Genomic DNA, 20,517 nt, shown 5'->3' on the forward strand with positions numbered 1-20,517 from the left:
ATATGAAAAAATCGTTTTTTTTTATTTCTTCAAAAATCGAAGAGATATCAATGGAAATCAACTTTAGAATGTTTATTTATTAACTTTTAGCTTTGAAATCCATCAAAAATGGGTTGAAACTTGACGTGAGAAAAAAACAACGGTTTTTGCTCCTCATATGAAAAAATCGTTTTTTTTTTTATTTCTTCAAAAATCGAGGAGATATCAATGGAAATCAACTTCAGAATGAATATTTATTCAATTTTAGCTTTGAAATCCATCAAAAATGGGTTGAAACTTGACGTGAGAAAAAAACAACGGTTTTTGCTCCTCATATGAAAAAATCGTTTTTTTTTTATTTCTTCAAAAATCGAGGAGATATGCATGGAAATCATCTTCAGAATGAATATTTATTCAATTTTTGCTTTGAAATCCATCAAAAATGGGTTGAAACTTGATGTGAGAAAAAAACAACGGTTTTTGCTCCTCATATGAAAAAATCGTTTTTTTTTAATTTCTTCAAAAATCGAGGAGATATGCATGGAAATCATCTTCAGAATGAATATTTATTCAATTTTAGCTTTGAAATCCATCAAAAATGGGTTGAAACTTGACGTGAGAAAAAAACAACGGTTTTTGCTCCTCATATGAAAAAATCGTTTTTTTTTATTTCATAAAAAATCGATCAGATATGCATGGAAATCAACTTTAGAATGTTTATTTATTAACTTTTAGCTTTGAAATCCATCAAAAATGGGTTGAAACTTGACGTGAGAAAAAAACAACGGTTTTTGCTCCTCATATGAAAAAATCGTTTTTTTTTATTTCTTCAAAAATCGAGGAGATATGCATGGAAATCATCTTCAGAATGAATATTTATTCAATTTCAGCTTTGAAATCCATCAAAAATGGGTTGAAACTTGACGTGAGAAAAAAACAACGGTTTTTGCTCCTCATATGAAAAAATCGTTTTTTTTTTTAATTTCTTCAAAAATCGAGGAGATATGCATGGAAATTATCTTCCGAATGAATATTTATTAACTTTTAGCTTTGAAATCCATCAAAAATGGGTTGAAACTTGACGTGAGAAAAAAACAACGGTTTTTGCTCCTCATATGATAAAATCGTTTTTTTTTTATTTCTTCAAAAATCGAGGAGATATGCATGGAAATCATCTTCAGAATGAATATTTATTCAATTTCAGCTTTGAAATCCATCAAAAATGGGTTAAAACTTGACGTGAGAATTTTCTGCTTGCATCGAAAAAAGATTTTGGAATATCTCAATATTTTAGAAAAAAAACTTTTTGAAGCCATTTTCAAAAATTAAAAAAAAAATAATTTTTTACTCATCGATCATTGAAAATATTTATTTTATAAATATTATGTCTTAACTTATCTCTTATAAATTTTGGCTTGTTTTGAAATATTTTTTTTTCTAAAAAAAAAATTGCTATTTCTTTATAGCTTTAAGCATTTTACGTTAAAAAATCTAAATTCTTATCGCTAAAAATCGAGTTAACTACACACAAAATTTGGCTAAAGAACATCGAGCTCTCTCAGAGCGCACTAAGCATTTTGTCTTACAACATAAAAGGAACGTATTTACACGCGCGGACTAGACTTTGACTTATTTCTACGTTTGGAGCCTCTCGGATTTATTTACAGTAGCAAAATTTCCTCAATTCCGGATTCAAATCCATGATGCACTGCGCCTGATCGTTGTACTTGTTGATGCGCGAAATGTCACTAATTTTCACTTCGAACGCATTTTTCTGCAAATTATGCACGACGCTGCCCTCGAAGATGCCGCCGCCTTGTCGCGTAACAATTTTCACTTGATACATCTCATTGGCGACCTTCGTATCGGAACTAAAATCCCCCAAAAAGCCATCCGCATCCGCATTTTTCTTGTATTTAATGAGATTCGTGTGCGGTTCAAGCTTTGAAGCCCATTTTACTTCCGCCAGCTCGAGAATGGCACAAAGTGAGCGAAAACTGTGCGTAAAATTGTTCATTCGCTCAATAATTGCGTTCGAGGCTCGCAGCACGTCTTCTTCGGAGGTATCGATTTGGCGCCAATTGAGACAAGCGCACCAATGAGGCTCGATGTAGGCATCGGCGCATGATCGGTCATGCGGGATTTTCTTAAAAAGTGAAATTGCCCGCGATTCAAAGGGTTTCTGGATGGGTTTCTTCGTTTCCAGCCGAAGAATGTCCTGCAAGGTCGCATGAATGTCAAACGGAGTCACGAGACGCTTCACGTTCGCCTTGAAATTGCTAAATTCGTCCTTGTAGAGCTCCTTGAACTTGTCGGGGAAGACAAAACTGAAGAACGGCAGTCTTTCCTCTTGTTTGCCTTGCAAAGTGTTTCGAATATCCGCAAATCGGTTTCCGTGATCCGCCATGAAAATTAAAATTGTGTCGTCAAGGACGCCGGAATCCCGAAGTTCTCGCAGAAATTGTCGCGAATCGTCATCTGCGAGGCCCACGAGGTTTATGGAGTCATGCGAAAGTTCGCCGTGGAAGCTAAAAACGAATCTGGGTGTCTCGGAGTACTTTTGCATGAATTGTTTCGTGTAATCGAGCATCACACGATGTCGCGGCTTGCTTCCCACACAAAGTCTCTTATGGGAACGCAGCTCGTCGTTGATTGCCAAGTAATAAAGTCTCTCGTAATGGTCCGTGGGTTGCTCCAAAAAGCCATTTAAGCGATACGAAAAGGTCCCGACACTCGGAACATCCTCATTGAATGACGTCACGTAACCGTACTCCTGATATTCCTTCCAAATGAACGGATAAACATTCACATATTCGGAATTTTTCTTGCGGCGACGCGTTTCCGGCAACTCTAACTCCGTAAATCCCGTGAGAATTGGAATCAAAGCTTGTGGGGTGCCATCGCCGACTATGTTGTAGCCCTCGAGAACGAGTCCCCCAAGTTCTTCCGTCAAAAATTCGTAGGTTTTGGGCAATTTTCGCATGAAAGCGAGACGACTCAAGGAATCAAAGCCGAACATTAAGACGTTGAAACGTGGCTCGACACTCCATAATTTGCGACTTGGAGCGACTCCTTCGCGGATTCCGAATAATTTGCCTTCCCATTTGTTGCCGTTCGATGACCAGCATTTGGCTTTGACGAAATCCGAGTTTTTTAGTTGGTAGGAAGTTTGACTGCGAGTCGCATCGCTAAAGCGGTATTTGAAGTCGTCTACACGAAGGATGTCGTAAAAGTCGCAGGTGATGGAGCCTTCTTTGTGGATCACGGGTTGTTTGATGTAACACATGGTTTTCTAAAAAAAAAGAAAAGAAAAATAATTTTTATTAAAAAATTTAGTAAAAAATTAAATTTTCATTACAAATTTATGAAAAAAATAATAAATTTGATAAAATCATGGAAAATAAAATAATAAAAAATAAAAATTTGTTTTTTTTTTTTTTGAATAAAAAAAATATTTTTTATTAATCAGAAATTCAAGAAAACATGTGCTTCATGAAAATTAAAAAAAAATAATTAAAATTAATAATTTTTTTTTTTATACTTTTTTTTTTGATAATCAGTTATTGAAAAATTATTTTTTAAATAAATTTAATTTAATTTTAATTTAAAATTTTTAAAATTTGAAAAATTATGAAAATTTAACACAATTCAATGCAAAAATTTATAATCCGAAAAAAAAAATTTTTTAAACAAAATAAAATTATATCTTAATTTTTTTTATATTTTTGATAAAAAAAAATAGCGAAAAAATACAAAAAAAAAATTTGATTAAAAAATTTTAATAAAAAATTATTTTTATTTTTTAGAAAATAAATAATAAAAAAAAACAATTTTTTATAAAAAATCAATGAAAAATTTAAAAAACCTTTAAAAATCACTTACACTACATTCAACCCAATCACTGTCCTCCGGATTGCAAATTATCGGATCTTCGTCCTTGTAAAATCCCATCAACTCGGGTGGATTTAACTCCAATTGTGGCAATTTGCATGGCCCTTGATTCGCTAACGATCTAATCGATTCTTCAATCATGTGTCTGAAAATAACAAAAAAAGCATTGCAACGTTAAAAATCGAATATTTTTGCTGTAACGACGGTCATTATGTCATGCTATCAGGTCATTAGCATAAATTATCCACGTGAGTATAAAAATAAAAAATAAAAAAACGGAAGTTCAGAAAAAAAAACGTAATTAATGATTCATGATTGTTGTCAGTATTTGCTTTCAACGCGACCTAAGTACTTTTCAATGCATATAAATATTGGAAATTACTGACCTATGAAATTGCATTCGACATTGCACAAATTTATTTGTTCAGCCAAGTGAGGGAACACATTACATTTTAGCAGGCTTGTATAATCTAGATCAAAATCAAAAAATCAAAAATCAAAAAATATTTGATCTTTTTTGAAGTGACAGATCAGAAAATCTTATCGAACCAAATAATTTTCAACCCTCAACTTTTTTTGATTTGATTTGATCTAATTTTGATTTAAATCAATTTTTAGATCAGATCAAATCCAAAATTTTTAAAAAATTTTTGGGTTCAATTTTTTTTGGATTTTTTTTTTATTTGATCTGATCTAATTTTGATTTAAATCAACTTTTAGATCAGATCAAATCAAAAAAATTGAGGGTTGAAAATTATTTGTGTTGATTTGCAAATCAAATCAAAAATCAAATCTTTTGTGATTTGATCTGAGGCATGCAAAATATATCAGATCGTGATTTGATTTTTGATTTGATTCTTAGATCATTGATCTAGATTATACAAGCCTGCATTTTAGCGACATTGCATGACAAATTTTGTAATCAACAGAATTTTTTCGTATCAAGATTAAATTTTAACTTTTTTTTTAACAGAAAATTTCAAATCAAAAATTTATTTAACTGAAATTATAATTTTAGATATAGAATTGACGTTTAAAATTAAAATTTATGAGTTTTGAAAGAGAATTTTATTTATTTAAAAAAAATTTTAACTATAATCTGTTGTTTGAATTAGCAAAAACGCGAATTACAAATTTCAAATTATTGTTAATTGAATTTATTGATATTATTTTTTTATTTTAAAAATTTTAAAATTTACAAAAATAAAATTGAAATTAGAAGTTAAGAAAATTATTTTTAATTAAAAACTTCTAAAAATGAGTTCGAAGTCAAAAAACGAATTCAACAATTTTTCTGACTATTTTTTTTTTCTAAAATTCAAGCAAAATTTTTTATTTTTTTTATTTAAAGATCAAAACTCAAAGCTTCAAAAATTTATAGTTTTATAAAAAATTTATTTCATTTATTTTTTACTAATATTTATTTTTTAAAGACTTAAAATTATTCAAAATTTTAATATAAAAAAAATAATAATAATTATAATGCAATAAAAATAAAAAAAATATTAATTATAAACATAAAATAAATTAAAAATTAAAATAATAAAATCATCAAAATTAAATAAAATTAATATAAATAAATTTTAAATTGCTATATTATTTAATTAATTTTATTATAATATTTATTAATGAAAAAAAATTAAAACAAAAAGTTAAACTAATATTTGAAATTTTTATTAATAATTTTAAACTAAAATTGTTCTTTTCTCATCAAAATGCAATAAAAAATATGAATCACAACAATCGATTGCGGGTCCAGACGTAATAAAAACATTTAAATAATAACAGCCAATAAAATAAATAATCAACAATTAAATCTACAGATTGCAATTCTGATTTCTCTTTGACCATGTAAGTGTAAGAGCTTCATAATTTTTTTCTTTGAATTTTATGCTAAATATTTTTGCATTTATACGCATACAATGAAGCTCTAAAGTTTTACTACTAAAAAAATTGAAAATAAGAGACATGTGATTATAACTTACATTTTCTCACGGTTCTGCGCTACATCTTGCGACGCCTCATGAATATTCGTGATGACGTAATATCCACAAATTAGCAGGATTGCACCGCATATATTCCGTCTGCGTACCAGGTGGCGCAAATTCATGTTGCACCCTCCTTTCAAACTTTAATCAACTATTTTTCTGCCTGTTTTTTTTTTAATAATAATTGCAATTTATTTTTGCATGATACATTTCTCGCCCTCGTAGCAAGAAACTTTGTTCTAAATACTTGGCACTTGACTTTTTTCCACGCCACTACCGACCGTTATTTACTCTTGTTGTCTTACTACAGAAAATAAAAAACAATAAAATTTAAGCAATTAAAACGCGAGATATTGAATCAAAACTGAAAGGTTTGCAAACTGACATGATGTGACTTGTTGAGTGGTCGCGTATGTGCTCAAGAGCATAATTTCTTTCATTTATCGATTTATATTTCTCTTCACTTTTTTTTTGTTATTTACTTCTTCTTCGTCAATTATTTGATCATTAAATAATTCTCTCGGCAAATACAAAATCATCAATTTATCGATTGATTTGCGTATCACAAGACTTTTTTTTTCAATTCAATGTTGAAAAATTCAATTTACAGTTAAACAGATGTCAAAACTGTTTTATCGGCGTTGATAAAACTCAATTTTTGTCGTTTTTTTCCACGTTAACTACGGTTAGTTGTGACATTGAGCCGAAAATTTACGTCTGCTGCGTTTCAATTCAACCAGACGACTAAATTATTATTATTAAAGTGTATTTGCCGGTTAGTTAGTGAGTACGCGACGCGTACTGTAAAGTAAAACAATGTGTGAGCCGGCAAATTGTCGGTGTCTGTAGTTAGAGGTATGTGACTTATGTTTTGTATCGTTTTGTTCGAACAAAAAGAGTGTGGAGATAATACACATGGAATATGAAATAAATTAAATATGAAGAATTTTTGTCTCTTTGAAATGCGTGGAAAGAATGAGAAAAAGCGCTATAATTTGCAAAGTATTTTTTTCTTCTGGTGAAGAGTTTTCTCTTGAGATACTGAAGATTTTCGATGATTTACGGTTAGAGCGCATTTTTTGGAAATTTTTAACAGGTACATATTAATTTTTTTTATTCCTTATTTGTCTCAAAGAGACTTTCGAATAAATTAGCTTTAATTTGAGCTAACACAGAAACGTTTTCAGCAGATTTTTCATTTCGTTTTTTTTAAATAATTTTCGCTCATTAAATCACCGAAATCATGAAAAATTGTAGCCATACTTGTCTTCTTTTAGTTCCAACGATTCCTCTTTTTTGAAATTATTTGTAATGAACCATTTAAATCCTACTAGTTTTTCTAAACAATTTCTTAAAAATAAAATTTTAAAATTTGAAGGAAGAGGAAAAGGAAGAGGAAAAAAATGACTAAGTAGCAGATCTGCAGTTTGAAGCGCGGGGATTAGCCCGCCTGTATCTGTATCAGATCCGCGGTCTACGTTCCGCTGATGATGCTTGGTAACTGTGAGCCCGACGTAGTTGCTCATCGATTCGGAGGCCTCTGAGTCGGCAAATTTCGTCGCTTATGTCCGCTTCTTGGTTATGTGCTCCCAAACTATTTACGTTGTTGTGCAATATATATAGTTGACGTTCATAGTTTCCACGTTGTTTAGTTTTATAAATTCGAATTATTTAGTTTTATTCTGTATCTCGTAATGTTTGCTTTTTACCAACTATTTTAATATTTGTTTAATAGGTTTTATTATTTAAAATTTTTGGAGCAGCTTCAATTTTTGTAAAGTTTGAGTTGTGACATCTCGTAATAATAATCTTTGAACAAGTGAAAAATATTCTTTTAAAATTAATAAAAATATAGGTCAAAGTAGAACAATAAGATACTTTAAAAACAATCTGAATTAATTTAAATTTAAAAGTTTTGAATCTTACTTTTACAGACAGACTTTAATCAAAAGAAAACAAATTTTCAACCCTAATGTTTTATGTTGACTAATTATCGTTCAAACCACAGTTGCATCCCACGGAAGGAGTAATTGTTACATTTTTTTCTACGATAAAACAGTTAATGTTGACTCACACTGACGTCGGTAGATATTCCAACTTATTAATAGATTATATGTCGAGCTCGACATTTAACTTGTAAGCGACATACAAACTCAGTAAGTAGCAATTAAACAATTATTTTACATTAATTTATCTTCAGAAGTTCTGAGTATGGGAATGAATTATGAACCATTTATTTATGAATATTGACGTCTCATTTGTTGTTGGATACCTAAAAGTTCAATTTAAGTTATTAAAGTTCCTTAACAGGTTTAAAAATGCATTAGGGCCAAACTTATTTTTCGTAATCAAAATAATATGGAATAGTTTTTTAAAGAAAATTTTGATTAAATTTGACTTTAGCTTCCCAACATATATTCAAATTTAGTGAATAGTTATTTTATTATTAATTAATCGATTATCAATTGAACACTAACAGTTTTTCTCAAAAATACTTACAGACAGACAATATAGCTCCAAAAACCAAATTTTCCTGTCCTCAATTATTTTTATCTTTACCATCAAGAGTCCATGTAATTGATTTATTTATACGAGCCTAATAAAAAATAATAACTTTGGACATTTAATTTCCCTCACGTGGACCTAGTTGAGCTCTGGTACATCGAAAAACTTTAGACGCTTTATTTTTGTCAAACTTATCTATAAATGTTCATAAAGAGGCGGATTAAATATTCATGAGTGCTCTATAAAAAAACTTTTTTGAAAGTCACGCGACTCAATATGTTCAAATTCCCATTGAGGTTCAAATTTTCCAGTTGACGGCCCTGTTTTTGTCCAAAAAAAGGAAACTTAACAAATGTTCAGTAATAAATAATTCCGTGAGAAGCAACAGGCCAAACTTTTGTTGTTCTAACAAATTAATTCCCATCAGTGTTATTTCGTTTTTCACACAAAAAGTACATGAAACAAAACATGAAGGTGATTTTTCAGACACTTTGGTCGAAAATGACAAATCCCAAGGATATTTATGACACGTACTATCCTTTCATGTTCTATTCCAAGACTTTTTTCTATTACCATGCTACACCAAGAGGGCAGGATATCATCGTCACTCGTATCGACAAATTACGTTTTTGTATTTCGATCATCATGGGCATTGTGGTTTTGTATTTTGCAACAAAAGTTAAGCTGCCTCCTGTATTGGAAGATAAAATCATTGCTTATGGCACTTATTTGGTGCTGTTTTCTGCTTCAATAGCTTGTATTTTGGGAACTATCATTCTACATTGGAAAGTTGTGAATCATCACATGTTCTTGAATGACATCCATCGCTTATGTCTTGCTTTTCCGGAGATTCACAAACCCATAACGTATAAAAATTTACAAACTTTTGGTTATAAAATGTTTGGAGTGAGTTCATTAATGCTCTTTGTCAGTGGAATCATCTATAAAATCACCATTGGAAATGCTGTGCAATATTATGTCATTCTTACCTGGCCATCCACGATTTTCCTCCAAATGATTGTTCACTTTCTCATGGTCGTAAATACAGCAAACCATATTTATAACAAAGTCAATAACGCTTTTCGTGGTTTGAGTCGCATATCGGATAAGGAAGTTGTGATGAAAAAAGTTCAGGAGTTCAAAAGAATGCATTTGATGATCAACAGTGCCATTCGAAATATCAACAAATCCTTGTCACTTGTGGTTCAACCAGCTTTTTCACTGATTTCGTTCTTTCTCATCTATTGTTGTTACGTGACAATTCGAATACTAATTCGAGCGAAATATGATCAAATTTTATATGTGATGCATTTTACGTTTGCCGCTGTGTTTTTCATCCTGTTTTTCATTCTTATTAGTCATTATGGACATAAAACGGGAATGTGCAAGGAAAAGCTGTTGAAATATTTGCAAGAAGTGATGATGGTTCATTCCGAGGATCATCACATTATGGAGCTCTTGATACATTTTCGGTATCAAATTCAACAGGAAAAGTCTCAAATTAGATTTTTCACTGTGAGTTATGATTATACGTATCTACTTTCGGTAAGTATTAAAAAAATTGCTAAATTGAACTTTAAGCTTTAAACAATTTTTAAAACAAAACAAAATCAATTTCAATGAGCTTTCAATGGAAAAAAATCTTTTGATTTAAATTTAGGGCGCTACAAATTTTTGTTTTTGTAATTTTTGTCTCATACCCCATTTCAAAAGTCGAAAATCCAATGGGGCAAAATAAAACTAAAAGAAAAAAATTTCATCAAAATTCACCGTTTTTTGGTCCATTTTCATATTTTTTCAAAGAATTTTCCAAAATTTTTTAAAAAAATTTCAATTTTTGTATTTTAACATGTTTTTTCTTCTTTAAAATTTTTTTCAAAAAAAAATATTTTTCAAAATTTTTTGACAATTATTTTTACGTAATTTTTTTGTTTAAATTTAATCTTAAGTATTTCAATTTTTTTTATTTTACCCTCCCCCCCCCCCACCCATTTTAAAAAAAGTTTTTGGGACAAAAAGTTCAAAATAAACTTGGAGCGGCCTTAATAATTTTTTAAATGCAAAATTTTTATTTTTAAAATCCATCTTTTTTAAAGACTCCAACAAATTTCAAAAAGGTCTAGAGAAATAGATTTTGAGCTCAAAATTTTTAACGAAATTTCTAATATTTTCAATATTTTTAACAAAATTTTCAAAAATTAAAAAATTACTTTTCTTAATTTATTTTTTGAGAAATTGTCTGAAAATTTGAAAAAAATCGAAAAATTAATGAAAAAAATTGTTCTATTAACTTCAAAATTGATGTTCCATTAATTATTAACATTTTTTGAATTTGTAACGGATTTTTTTCCATAAAAATTATCTACATTACGGTGTTTTTTAATAGTTCCTAATCAAGCAATATATTTAACAAACTTACTATTTTTACAAAAATGCAAATATAATGCAAAAATGATCATAGTAAACAATTTTTACCGTCAAAAATATTTTTTGGTTAAAAATCATTATGAAATTATCATTATGTTAAATTATCATTATTATATTATTATTATTCAATTAATTCAAATTTTAAGTAAAAATTTAAGGGAGTATCTAAAAGTTTAAAAATCTTACTTAAAACGTTTTAAACCCCCCTCCCTTTTTGTTTTTTTACCATAAATCCTATCATTTTTACGGAAACGTTAACCTTCTAATTTTTATCTCTTACTCTCTCTTTCTAGATATTCGGATTTGTCGTAAACGAGACGATGATTCTCATGCAAATTCAAAAGTAGAATTGATGTAACTCTTCGCAACAGGTTTTTTTTTAAGTAGAAGAAAAGGAAATTTCCACTTGATAAAAATATTTCGAAGGTTACTTGAAAAAAAACTTCAAATCTCAAGTTCACGTTCAATATTTGCCATGAGAGCGTCGCGCTCATTAACATTTTAATTAAATTCATCAAAACAAACCTAGAACGGGTTTCGAGCATCTTATTCTCTCTGTTTGTTTCTCCGAATCTCTTTAATGTCGATTACACATCACAGTTCTCGCGTATTGATAAAAATTTACCGGTCATTCTCTGTCAACGTCTCCTCTATAGATTAATGGTTATTTATTAAATATTGAAGTTCGAACAACAAACAAACAAAAAAACCACAGAACTAGTCAAACAAGCGAACGGAGCAAGAATTAAATGAATATTTTTCGAAGGAAAAAGTGAATTTTGAACCAGTTGACACTCAAAACTGTTGCGTAGAGGATCGTTTTGTTAGCAGCAGTGACAAAACGACAAAAAATGAAGAGAATTTTAGTTGTTTTTGCGTCGATTTTGCTTTTGCAAAATGTTACTTCCATGGGCGGCGGCGGCGGCAATAGAAATCCACAATTTCAACCTGCGCCAAATTTCGGACCGAATTTCTATCAACCAGGTTTTGGACAACCAGGTCCAGGCTTTGGACCTCAAGCAGCTCCGAATAGGGGAGGGCAAGCTGTTTCCAATAGAGGAGGAAATCAAGGACCTCCAGGAAATCAAGGTAACAAGGGAGGCAACAAAGGAAATCAAGGTCAAAAAGTGACCTTCTTCCCTTGCGGAAATCGACTTTTACGTGAAGAACGCATCGTTGGAGGACCTCCAGGTCGTGGCAAGACATGGAATGGCTTTATAAACGTCAAAAACGCCAATCGCAGACCTCCGCTAACAATCACGCTCATTTTTGACTTTCCCACGACTCTTACTGTGGATCCATATGACGGTCAAGTTGATCGTAAGAGCAAAGGAGCTTATTGGCGAATCAATGTCAAACCGGAAGTACATATTGTTCACTTTACGGTTAAGGGGCGGGGGCACGAACCCCTTCCAAGTGTCACTTCCATGCGATTCAAGGGCATTGAGAAGTGTATGGCTCCCGTTCACTGGGAAGAAAATGCCGATGTTAAAGAAATGGTTGCTCCCCCGCCTCCATCTCCCGATTGGGACTCAGATCCAGATCTTCCTGACGAGCCAATTATTCAACCTGTCATCACGACAACTACTCCACGCCCAAAACCCGCTTCCGAATGTGGCGTTCGTCAAATTTCGAAACAAGCTTATGTCACAAATGGATATGCTTCTGTGCCCGGAGATTGGCCTTGGCATGCAGCCATGTACCACAAACAATCGCGAACTTTGAGCTACAAGTGTGGCGGTACACTGATTTCGAATAAACATGTCTTAACAGCCGCTCATTGTCTTTACTCAAGTGGGTCACCAATCATTCCGGAACGGGTGATAATTCAACTTGGCAAGTATAATCTCGAGTTCAACGATGTCAATACGGTCGAGTATCAAGTGTACGAGATAAAGATTCACGACAAATACTCAAACTTTGATTTCAACGATGACATTGGCTTGTTGAAATTGGCACAAGAAGTCGAGTTTACGAATTATATTCAACCGGCTTGTTTATGGAAACCGGAAAAATCGGATTTAGCGACAGTCGTTAACCGACCAGGATATGTCTGTGGATGGGGACTTGCGGAAGACGACGAACTTTCGGATATTTTGACGGAAGCAACGATGCCAGTTGTGGATTTCTTCGCGTGTCTCGAAAGTAACCGAGATTTCTTTGGACCAGTTTTGTCGCAATTTAATTATTGCGCTGGATACAAAAATGGAACCAGTGTTTGTAATGGAGATTCAGGTAAGAAAGCTCTTTTAAGTAAAAAAATTGAAAATAATTCTTTAAATATTTCATTAGGAGGCGGCATGTTCTTCTCGGAAGGCGGCGTTTGGCATATTCGCGGAATTGTGTCCTTCAGTGCAATCAGAGAGGATAGAAATGTGTGCAATCCATTGGAATATGTGATTTTCACGGACGTTGCCAAGTATTTACCATGGATACAAGAAAATATGTAATAAGGGGTTTTAATAAAAATATAAGTTTTTTTTAAATGAGAAGTGATAAAAATTAAATGGTTTGTTTTCTTCAAGTTCGTATGAAAACTTGCTCTAAAAGGGTGATTTTTTAATTAAAAACTAAAGTCATCGTAAATGTTTAGCGACTTAAGCGTGTTTTTCAAAAGAATTTTTTCATCATTCAATCATTTTAATCATAACATTAAATCTACATCTGGTTTTTAATTGAAGAAACAATAATTAAATGATATCTTTACATCTACAATTTGAAAGTGACTTAAAATTCTTGATATTCGATCGCTTATGTTTTACGACAACTTGAATTTCATTTTTTGATGTTCATTCACATGGGAAAGAAATTTTTTTTATGATAAAAAGAAAACTGAACCTAAATCACACAAACGCTTGTCGCATTTCGAAGTTATCTCTCAATTCGAAGAAACTTTCGATTGTCTCGATTTTTCCGTGCGTACGTATTAAATTTGATTTTATTCCCGCATTCAATAATTTTGTCCGCTGCAGCAGAGTTTATCGCCAACGTCGTTTTTCCATTTAACACTAAAAAAAATTGAAATGGATGTTCTTATTTTTTTGTTTGATTATTCTTGTTCAGAATATTTCTCACTCCTGTGTTTTGTTTGGAAAGTTATTTTGCTCATTTTGTCCGTATCTCTTTTGGATTGGACATTAGGAAGTCCAAGTTCATTAAAGATTAAGGAAGTTGCCCATTTTATTGTGAATTCGTTATCATACAATATTACAGTTCGCGGTAACTCACTGTCATTTCCGAAGAAAACGTTACTGATGCTAAGTTTTTCAAAGGTTTCGTCATCTTCTTTTAATTGTTTTTTTGTGATGAAATTCACTACTTTCTTTTGCTTATTTTTATCTAAGATTTCATTTATGCCATTTCTTTTTATTGGCTCCACGAATTTGACGAATGAATTAGACGTTTTTGATGAGCGGTCTCTTTTATTTATGTTTTCTTTTTTTCTTACTTTTTTTTGTTACGGTAATGTTAGAGAACCAAGTAAACTTTATCATCTGGCTGGGTCCTAAAAAAATATTATTCCTTTTTCTAAATTGAATAAAATAATTGAGAAAACTAAAGGAGTTTAATTTAATTCTAAAACTTATAAAAAATTTTGAAAGTAAATGTACCTTAGGGTTTGATGTTGAAACTTTCCGAAAAAGACAAACTCCAAACCTTGGACGGTTTAATCGTTAATTGGATCGTTAATTTTCAATAATTTTCTGTAATGTACTTGAATTCTTATTACATGATCAGTGAAGTAATTGAAACTTGTTCCTGCAGTCGACCATAGAAACTCGTTCCATATTTACTTACAAACACAGTCAAGATCATTGTCCCTTCTTTGCGAGCAATTCTTGCCGTTGTTTCATACAAAAATGCAAAGTAGGGGAATTTTGATCATCACCAACTCAAAGCAAGGTACATGGCTGGAATGTTAACTACACTCCGATCGCATTTTATGCGTATTAAGTTGATAAGACACCCGATGCGACGCCGAAGACGACTTCAATGACGAAGAAAGAGCAAAACAAAAAGACAAGAATTCTTTTCAACAACAAAACAAAGCAGTAGTCGTCATATGGACATTGCCTTGTAAAGATTCAATTTCACCAAAGGCCGTAATCTAAATAAAAAAAAAAATATTTCACTCAAAAAACAAAATGATAACGAAATTTTTGGTTCTGGCGACTTTTGTCGTCGCGATTCACGCGCAATTATTGGGACTTAACTTGAATTTGAACACACAACCGCAAACTTACCAGCAAATGCAGCAACAGATGCAACAACAAATGCAACAAAGACCTTCCTTCGATACTCGACCACGTCCTGCAAGTGACAGCTCGGAGACACAATATCACTATCCGTGTCACGGAGACATTGTTCAAATGACTCGTCCTGGAGGGCAACTCACTGCAGCGACGAATTATTGGAATGGTCGCGTTGATTTGACGGATTACGAGTACTTGAAAGCCATTAAACTCGTAATTCGTGTCGATCAAGCGGCAGAAATCACTGTAGATCCCGAAGTTGGTTACGTAAGCGGACCAAAGACGGGAAAAGTCTTTCGAGTGACGTACGAAGGAGCGCCTCCAGACGTGAATGAAGTGCATTTTCACATTAGAGGACTTCAGAGCAAACTTTTTCCGAATTTGGTGTCACTTTATTTGAATAATCGGGAGATTTGTAAAAATCCAACGTCGGTAAGGATTTTTTTTCGTGACTTAAATTAAGCTTCTTCAAATGAAAATCAATAATTTTGACGAAAAATTTTTAAAATATGAATTTGGTTCAAAAAAATAGGATTGAAAAAACTTAAGTTTAAAAAAATTATGTGACTTAACCTTAAGTCAAAAGTAAAATTATTTTATTAATGTCTTAAGCTTAGGTAAAAAACTCTTAAAATTGACTCAAGTCAAATATTTTTTTCATAAATTTAAAAAGAATGATATTTTGTCCTTAAGTTGGATCAAATTTTAAATTAAGTTTAAGCCAAAAAATTGACTTAAAAGACTTTAACTTAAAGTTAACCTTAAAAATAAGTTAAAATAAGTCAAATGTCAAAAGATTTTTAGATTTTTGATCTAATTTCAGAAAATATTACCATTCTTTTGAATTTTTGGAAAAATTAATCTGACGTAAGACTTAAGGCGATCTTAAGTAACTTTTATATAAGTTTAAGTCATTATTTAAATATTTAATTTTTGACTTAGTCATTTTTGATTCTTTTTCTTATAAGGCTTAAATCTTAATTTAGTAAAAAATCTTTTTTGACTTAACATTAAGTTTCAACTTAAGATTTTTTGATTAAGTTAAACCAAATTTGACTTGATTTTGAGTTAAACAATTTAACGTAAGTACTTAAGTTTAGACTTAAAAATCGTCAATTAAAAATTTAATTCAAAAAATTTCAAAAATGAGAAAAAATTTAAATTTTCTCTAATTTTTTAAAATTTTACACTAAATTTTTGTAAAATAGAAATTTTTCAGGTCTTATCTTATTTAAAAAAATAAGTCTCGATTTTTTTATGAAAATTTAAAAATTTTATCTATAATTTGTGAATTTTTGAACCATCAATAATATTATTGAATTTAATTCAGCCACTTCCTAAGTAAAAATTAAAAAAAATATTAAATTTCAGATCGTCAACAACCTTTCGGGAACACTAACGAACCTTGGAAATGCTGGAGGACAATTAACCGGAGGCTTAACTGACACCCTTGGCGTTGGAGGACTCTCTGGCGGGCTTTTTGGAGTTCCAGCAGGAACTAATGTAACGAATTTCTTCTCTTATGTTTCAATTTTTCACTCAAAATCCTTATTTTTAGTACAATAATGCCGGTTCGAGACCTCAAAACGTAAGAACAACCACAACGACCCGTAAACCATCGACTTCGAGGACAACAACGCCCGCAATCGCTACTTGCGGAAAGCGACAAATTACTCAGTCAGCGTATATTACCAACGGATATGAAGTTCGCCCGGGAGATTTTCCGTGGCATGCAGCTTTGTATCATAAGGGAACACGGTGAGTTACTGAAAAAATCTCAAAAAAGGCCATTTTTGTTGAAAATTTAAAATTTTTACGAAATTTTAAATCACCTTGAATCATCTGTAGAATTTTTTGATAATATTGCGTAAAGAGAACTGATGATAATTAGTAAGATCGACACATTAGACAAAAAAAAAATCAAACAAACAAATTAAGAAAAATAATCTCTCAGTTGAATTTTGAACGTCGAACGGCGCGTATCAACGATGACATTCCCGAAAATTTTATTACTCGCCACTTTTTGCATATTTTATGCAAATTCGCTGTCTGTCGTCTCGGAACCGGATCCAATCTTCCAAGAATTTCTCTCGCGAGCTGTTCGAGATGCCAACGAAGATGTCACGGAATGGGACTACAACTATCCCTGCATGCGAGACGGCGTCGAAATGCGAAAACCCAGCGGAGAAATTACCCGTGACACGAATTATTGGCTCGGAAAAATCGATTTACGCGAATATTCGTACCTGAAAACGATCAAAGTGGTCATTCGCGTTGATCAGCCAGCAAAAATTGTGATCGACGCGAAAGCTGGGCGAACAAATGGCGCAAAAACAGGAAAAGTTTTCAAGGTCATTTACAATGGGACGCCAAAGGAAGTGTCAGAAGTGAATTTTAAAATTGTCGGGACCACGGGGATACTTTTCCCGAATTTGGTCAGCATTCATTTGAATAATAGGGACATTTGTAAAGGAGCGTTGACAGTAAGTTGAAGTTTTTTTTCGTGGCTTATCACTTTTGTGGTTTTGGAATTGCGTGATATTGATCACGGCCGAAAAAAAGGTCAAGTTCCTTGGCATTGCTGATAAATCTTTTTTTTTTGTGTACAAATATTTCATTCAAAGGCAAGGTTTTCCGTTACATGAAAATGCGTAGGTTTATTTTTGACAGTTTTGAAATTTGACAAATGTCAAAATTTTTGTCAAAAGTCAATTTTGAGATGATTTTTAGTGAAATTTTTGCTCTTGCAAATGCAATAAAATCCGATATTTCATCAAAACATTGACAGCTGTCAATATTTTAGATTAAATTTAATCTTTGAAATATGACAGATGTCAACATTTTTGTTAAATTGTCAATTTTCAATTAATTTAAAGGGAAAATTTTTTCTAAAAACTTGAAAGTTTATTAAATATTTGACAGCTGTCAATATATTGGAGTAAATTTAATTCTGTAAAAATGACAGCTGTCAAAAATTTTGATAAAATTTTAAATTTTGAGTTAATTTTAAACATATAAATATTCAAAAACATGAGATTTCATTAAAATTTATGACAGCTGTCATTGTTTGAAACTTAATTTGACAGTTGAAAAAAATGACAGATGTCAATTTTGTTGAACAACTGATAATTATATTGAAAACTGTAAACTTTTTCACAATTTCTATTAAAATTTTACAATTTTGGCAAAAAAACGTATACAATTAAATAATTTTTCAATAATCTTTTGACAGATGTCATTTCTTTTATGAAAATAACAAAAACAGTAAATTTTTTATAAAATGTCAATTTTTGTCACTTTTAACGAAATTTATGATTATTGAGGATAAAAAAATATTTTAAAAAATTTAAATTTTTATCAAAATTAATAACATTTTTAATTTTTGTGAAGCAAATTTTATAGTAAAAGATGACAGATGTCAAAATTTTACACTAAAAAAAAATATTTTAAAAAAATTATTAAAAAATAAAATTTTTGAAAAATTTGAAACTTTTACTAAAATCTTTGATAGCTGCGGCATTTATGAAATAAATTAAAAAATAAAAAATTGACAGATGTCAAAATTTTCTTAGAAATGTCAATTTTCTTAATTTTTTTTCTCAATTTTCATTATAAAAAATTTTCATAGTAAAATTTTAACAAATTCTCATTAAAATTTTTTTAAAGAATTTTAATAAAAATGTCAAATTTTAACCTTAAAATTGCTCCAAATAATAAGTTTTTATATAATTTAAAAATCCAAGAAGTCCAATTTAATTTGTCAAAAAATCATTTAAAATTACGAAAAATTTTGTTTTAACTTTGTCTTTTTGTCACAATTTTTGCTATAAAATCACTTTTATGGACCTCCGTAGTCGAAAAAAATCTCACCTAAATCTCACAAAAATATTCTAACTCGTTTTCATGTGCTTCCCCATCTCTCGCATGCACACAAATAACACTCATATTTCATCATTTAACGAGACAACCGCTTCTAATCGATTAAAGTTACTAATAAAAATGCAAATAACCGCTTCAAGTTGCTTGCTGACTCACTCCTAATCATGCTTTTTGCACGAATTTCGCCTTTCCAGTGGATAATGAATGTCGCTGAGAGAGCCGAAGAGCATTTCGCTATGGCGGGAATGGCTTTAAATGGTGTCGGAAACATGTTCAAAGGGCTTTTCAACTCTCAAAAAGACGCTTCTGTATGTTTTGCTTTGCTTTTTTCCCAAAAATTTTCATGAAATCAGGTTTTAAGTAAAAAAAATTATAAAATTCGCCTCTTAGACAACGACTCCGAAACCAAAACCAACGAAAACGACAAAAGCTAAGGCCATGACGGCAGCATGGGGATCAACAACAACAACGGCAGCGACTCCCACGTGTGGCAAACGACAAGTTACACAATCGGCATACATTACAAACGGATGGGAAGTGCGACCGGGAGACTATCCGTGGCATGCAGCACTTTTCCATAAGGGTTCGAGGTGTGATTTAATGAAAATTTTCACAAAAATGGCCTTTTTTCTTGAATTTTTTGATTTTTTCATGAATTTTTATCAAATTTTAATAATTTTTTGTCATTTTTTAGATCTTCTTCTTACAAATGTGGCGGAACTTTGATCAATAAACAAACTGTCATCACAGCAGCTCATTGTTTATATTCCAATGGACGTCCGATAGTTCCCGATAAAGTCAGCATTCAACTCGGAAAACACAATTTAAACATTTTTGACGCCAATACGGTCGAATATCAAGTCTTTAAACTCATCATTCACCCCGAATATTCGCCAATTGACTTGCAAGACGACATCGCTCTCGTTCGTTTGGACAACGTCGTCGAATTTACTCAATTTATATTTCCCGCTTGTTTGTGGAAAGCCGAGAAAAAAGCACTTGAGAACGTCATTGGGCGCAAAGGAAGTGTCGTTGGCTGGGGTTTGACGGAAGACGATGGCTTGGCGGAAGTTTTGAACGCTGGCACGATGCCCGTCGTTGGATTCCTCGAGTGTCTCGAGAGTGACAGAGACTTTTTCGGACCATTTTTGTCGGACTTTAATTACTGCGCGGGATACAGAAATGGTGATTTTTGTGATTTTCGTTAAAAAAATATTTTTTTATGACTTTTTTTTAATTTTTTAGGTACAAGTGTGTGCAATGGAGACTCCGGAGGAGGCATGTTCTTCCAAGAAAACGGGTTATGGACACTCCGAGGCTTGGTTTCGTTCAGTTCTGTTCGTGAAGACCGCGATGTTTGCAATCCGGAGAACTTTGTGATATTCACTGACGTAGCGAAATACTTGGATTGGATCGAAGAAAATATGTAAAAGCTCGTTTTTGGTCGTTTTTTCACTCAACATAGTTTTAAACCTTTCAGCGAATTAAAATTTTTAATAAATTTTTATTACTTACCTAATTTTTATTCATAATTTTTTATAATTTTCATATTTTTCCACAATTTTTCATGAATTTTCAACAAAAATTTAAATTTT

At 31.5% G+C, this 20,517-nt stretch overlaps 3 protein-coding genes across 4 annotated transcripts; 2 read left to right on the plus strand and 1 right to left on the minus strand.

The window, feature by feature from the left end:
- Nucleotides 1-1,370: 1,370 nt before the first annotated feature.
- Nucleotides 1,371-20,458, minus strand: LOC134831899 (uncharacterized). 2 transcript variants are annotated; one of them, XM_063845747.1, is made up of 4 exons: nucleotides 20,438-20,458; nucleotides 5,856-6,162; nucleotides 3,862-4,015; nucleotides 1,371-3,271 (listed from the first exon to the last, which is right to left on the minus strand). In XM_063845747.1, exons 2-4 carry the CDS (start codon nucleotides 5,978-5,980, stop codon nucleotides 1,637-1,639), a joined length of 1,914 nt encoding a protein of 637 aa, XP_063701817.1. In that variant the 5' UTR covers nucleotides 5,981-6,162; nucleotides 20,438-20,458; the 3' UTR covers nucleotides 1,371-1,636. The 2 variants fall into 2 exon arrangements, with proteins under 2 accessions (XP_063701817.1, XP_063701809.1); XM_063845739.1 differs by lacking the exon at nucleotides 20,438-20,458 and adding an exon at nucleotides 6,244-6,584.
- LOC134837104 (chymotrypsin-C-like) lies at nucleotides 11,274-13,297 on the plus strand. Its single transcript, XM_063852425.1, has 2 exons — nucleotides 11,274-13,025; nucleotides 13,083-13,297. The coding sequence occupies exons 1-2, from the start codon at nucleotides 11,642-11,644 to the stop codon at nucleotides 13,238-13,240; spliced, it is 1,542 nt and encodes a 513-aa protein (XP_063708495.1). The 5' UTR covers nucleotides 11,274-11,641; the 3' UTR covers nucleotides 13,241-13,297.
- On the plus strand, nucleotides 14,936-20,432 carry LOC134837619 (proclotting enzyme-like). The gene is made up of 5 exons (XM_063853002.1): nucleotides 14,936-15,475; nucleotides 16,415-16,546; nucleotides 16,602-16,801; nucleotides 19,617-20,107; nucleotides 20,168-20,432. The coding sequence occupies exons 1-5, from the start codon at nucleotides 14,936-14,938 to the stop codon at nucleotides 20,350-20,352; spliced, it is 1,548 nt and encodes a 515-aa protein (XP_063709072.1). The 3' UTR covers nucleotides 20,353-20,432.
- Nucleotides 20,459-20,517: the final 59 nt, after the last annotated feature.

Source organism: Culicoides brevitarsis, chromosome 1 (assembly GCF_036172545.1).
Source record: "Culicoides brevitarsis isolate CSIRO-B50_1 chromosome 1, AGI_CSIRO_Cbre_v1, whole genome shotgun sequence".
NCBI lineage: Eukaryota > Metazoa > Arthropoda > Insecta > Diptera > Ceratopogonidae > Culicoides > Culicoides brevitarsis.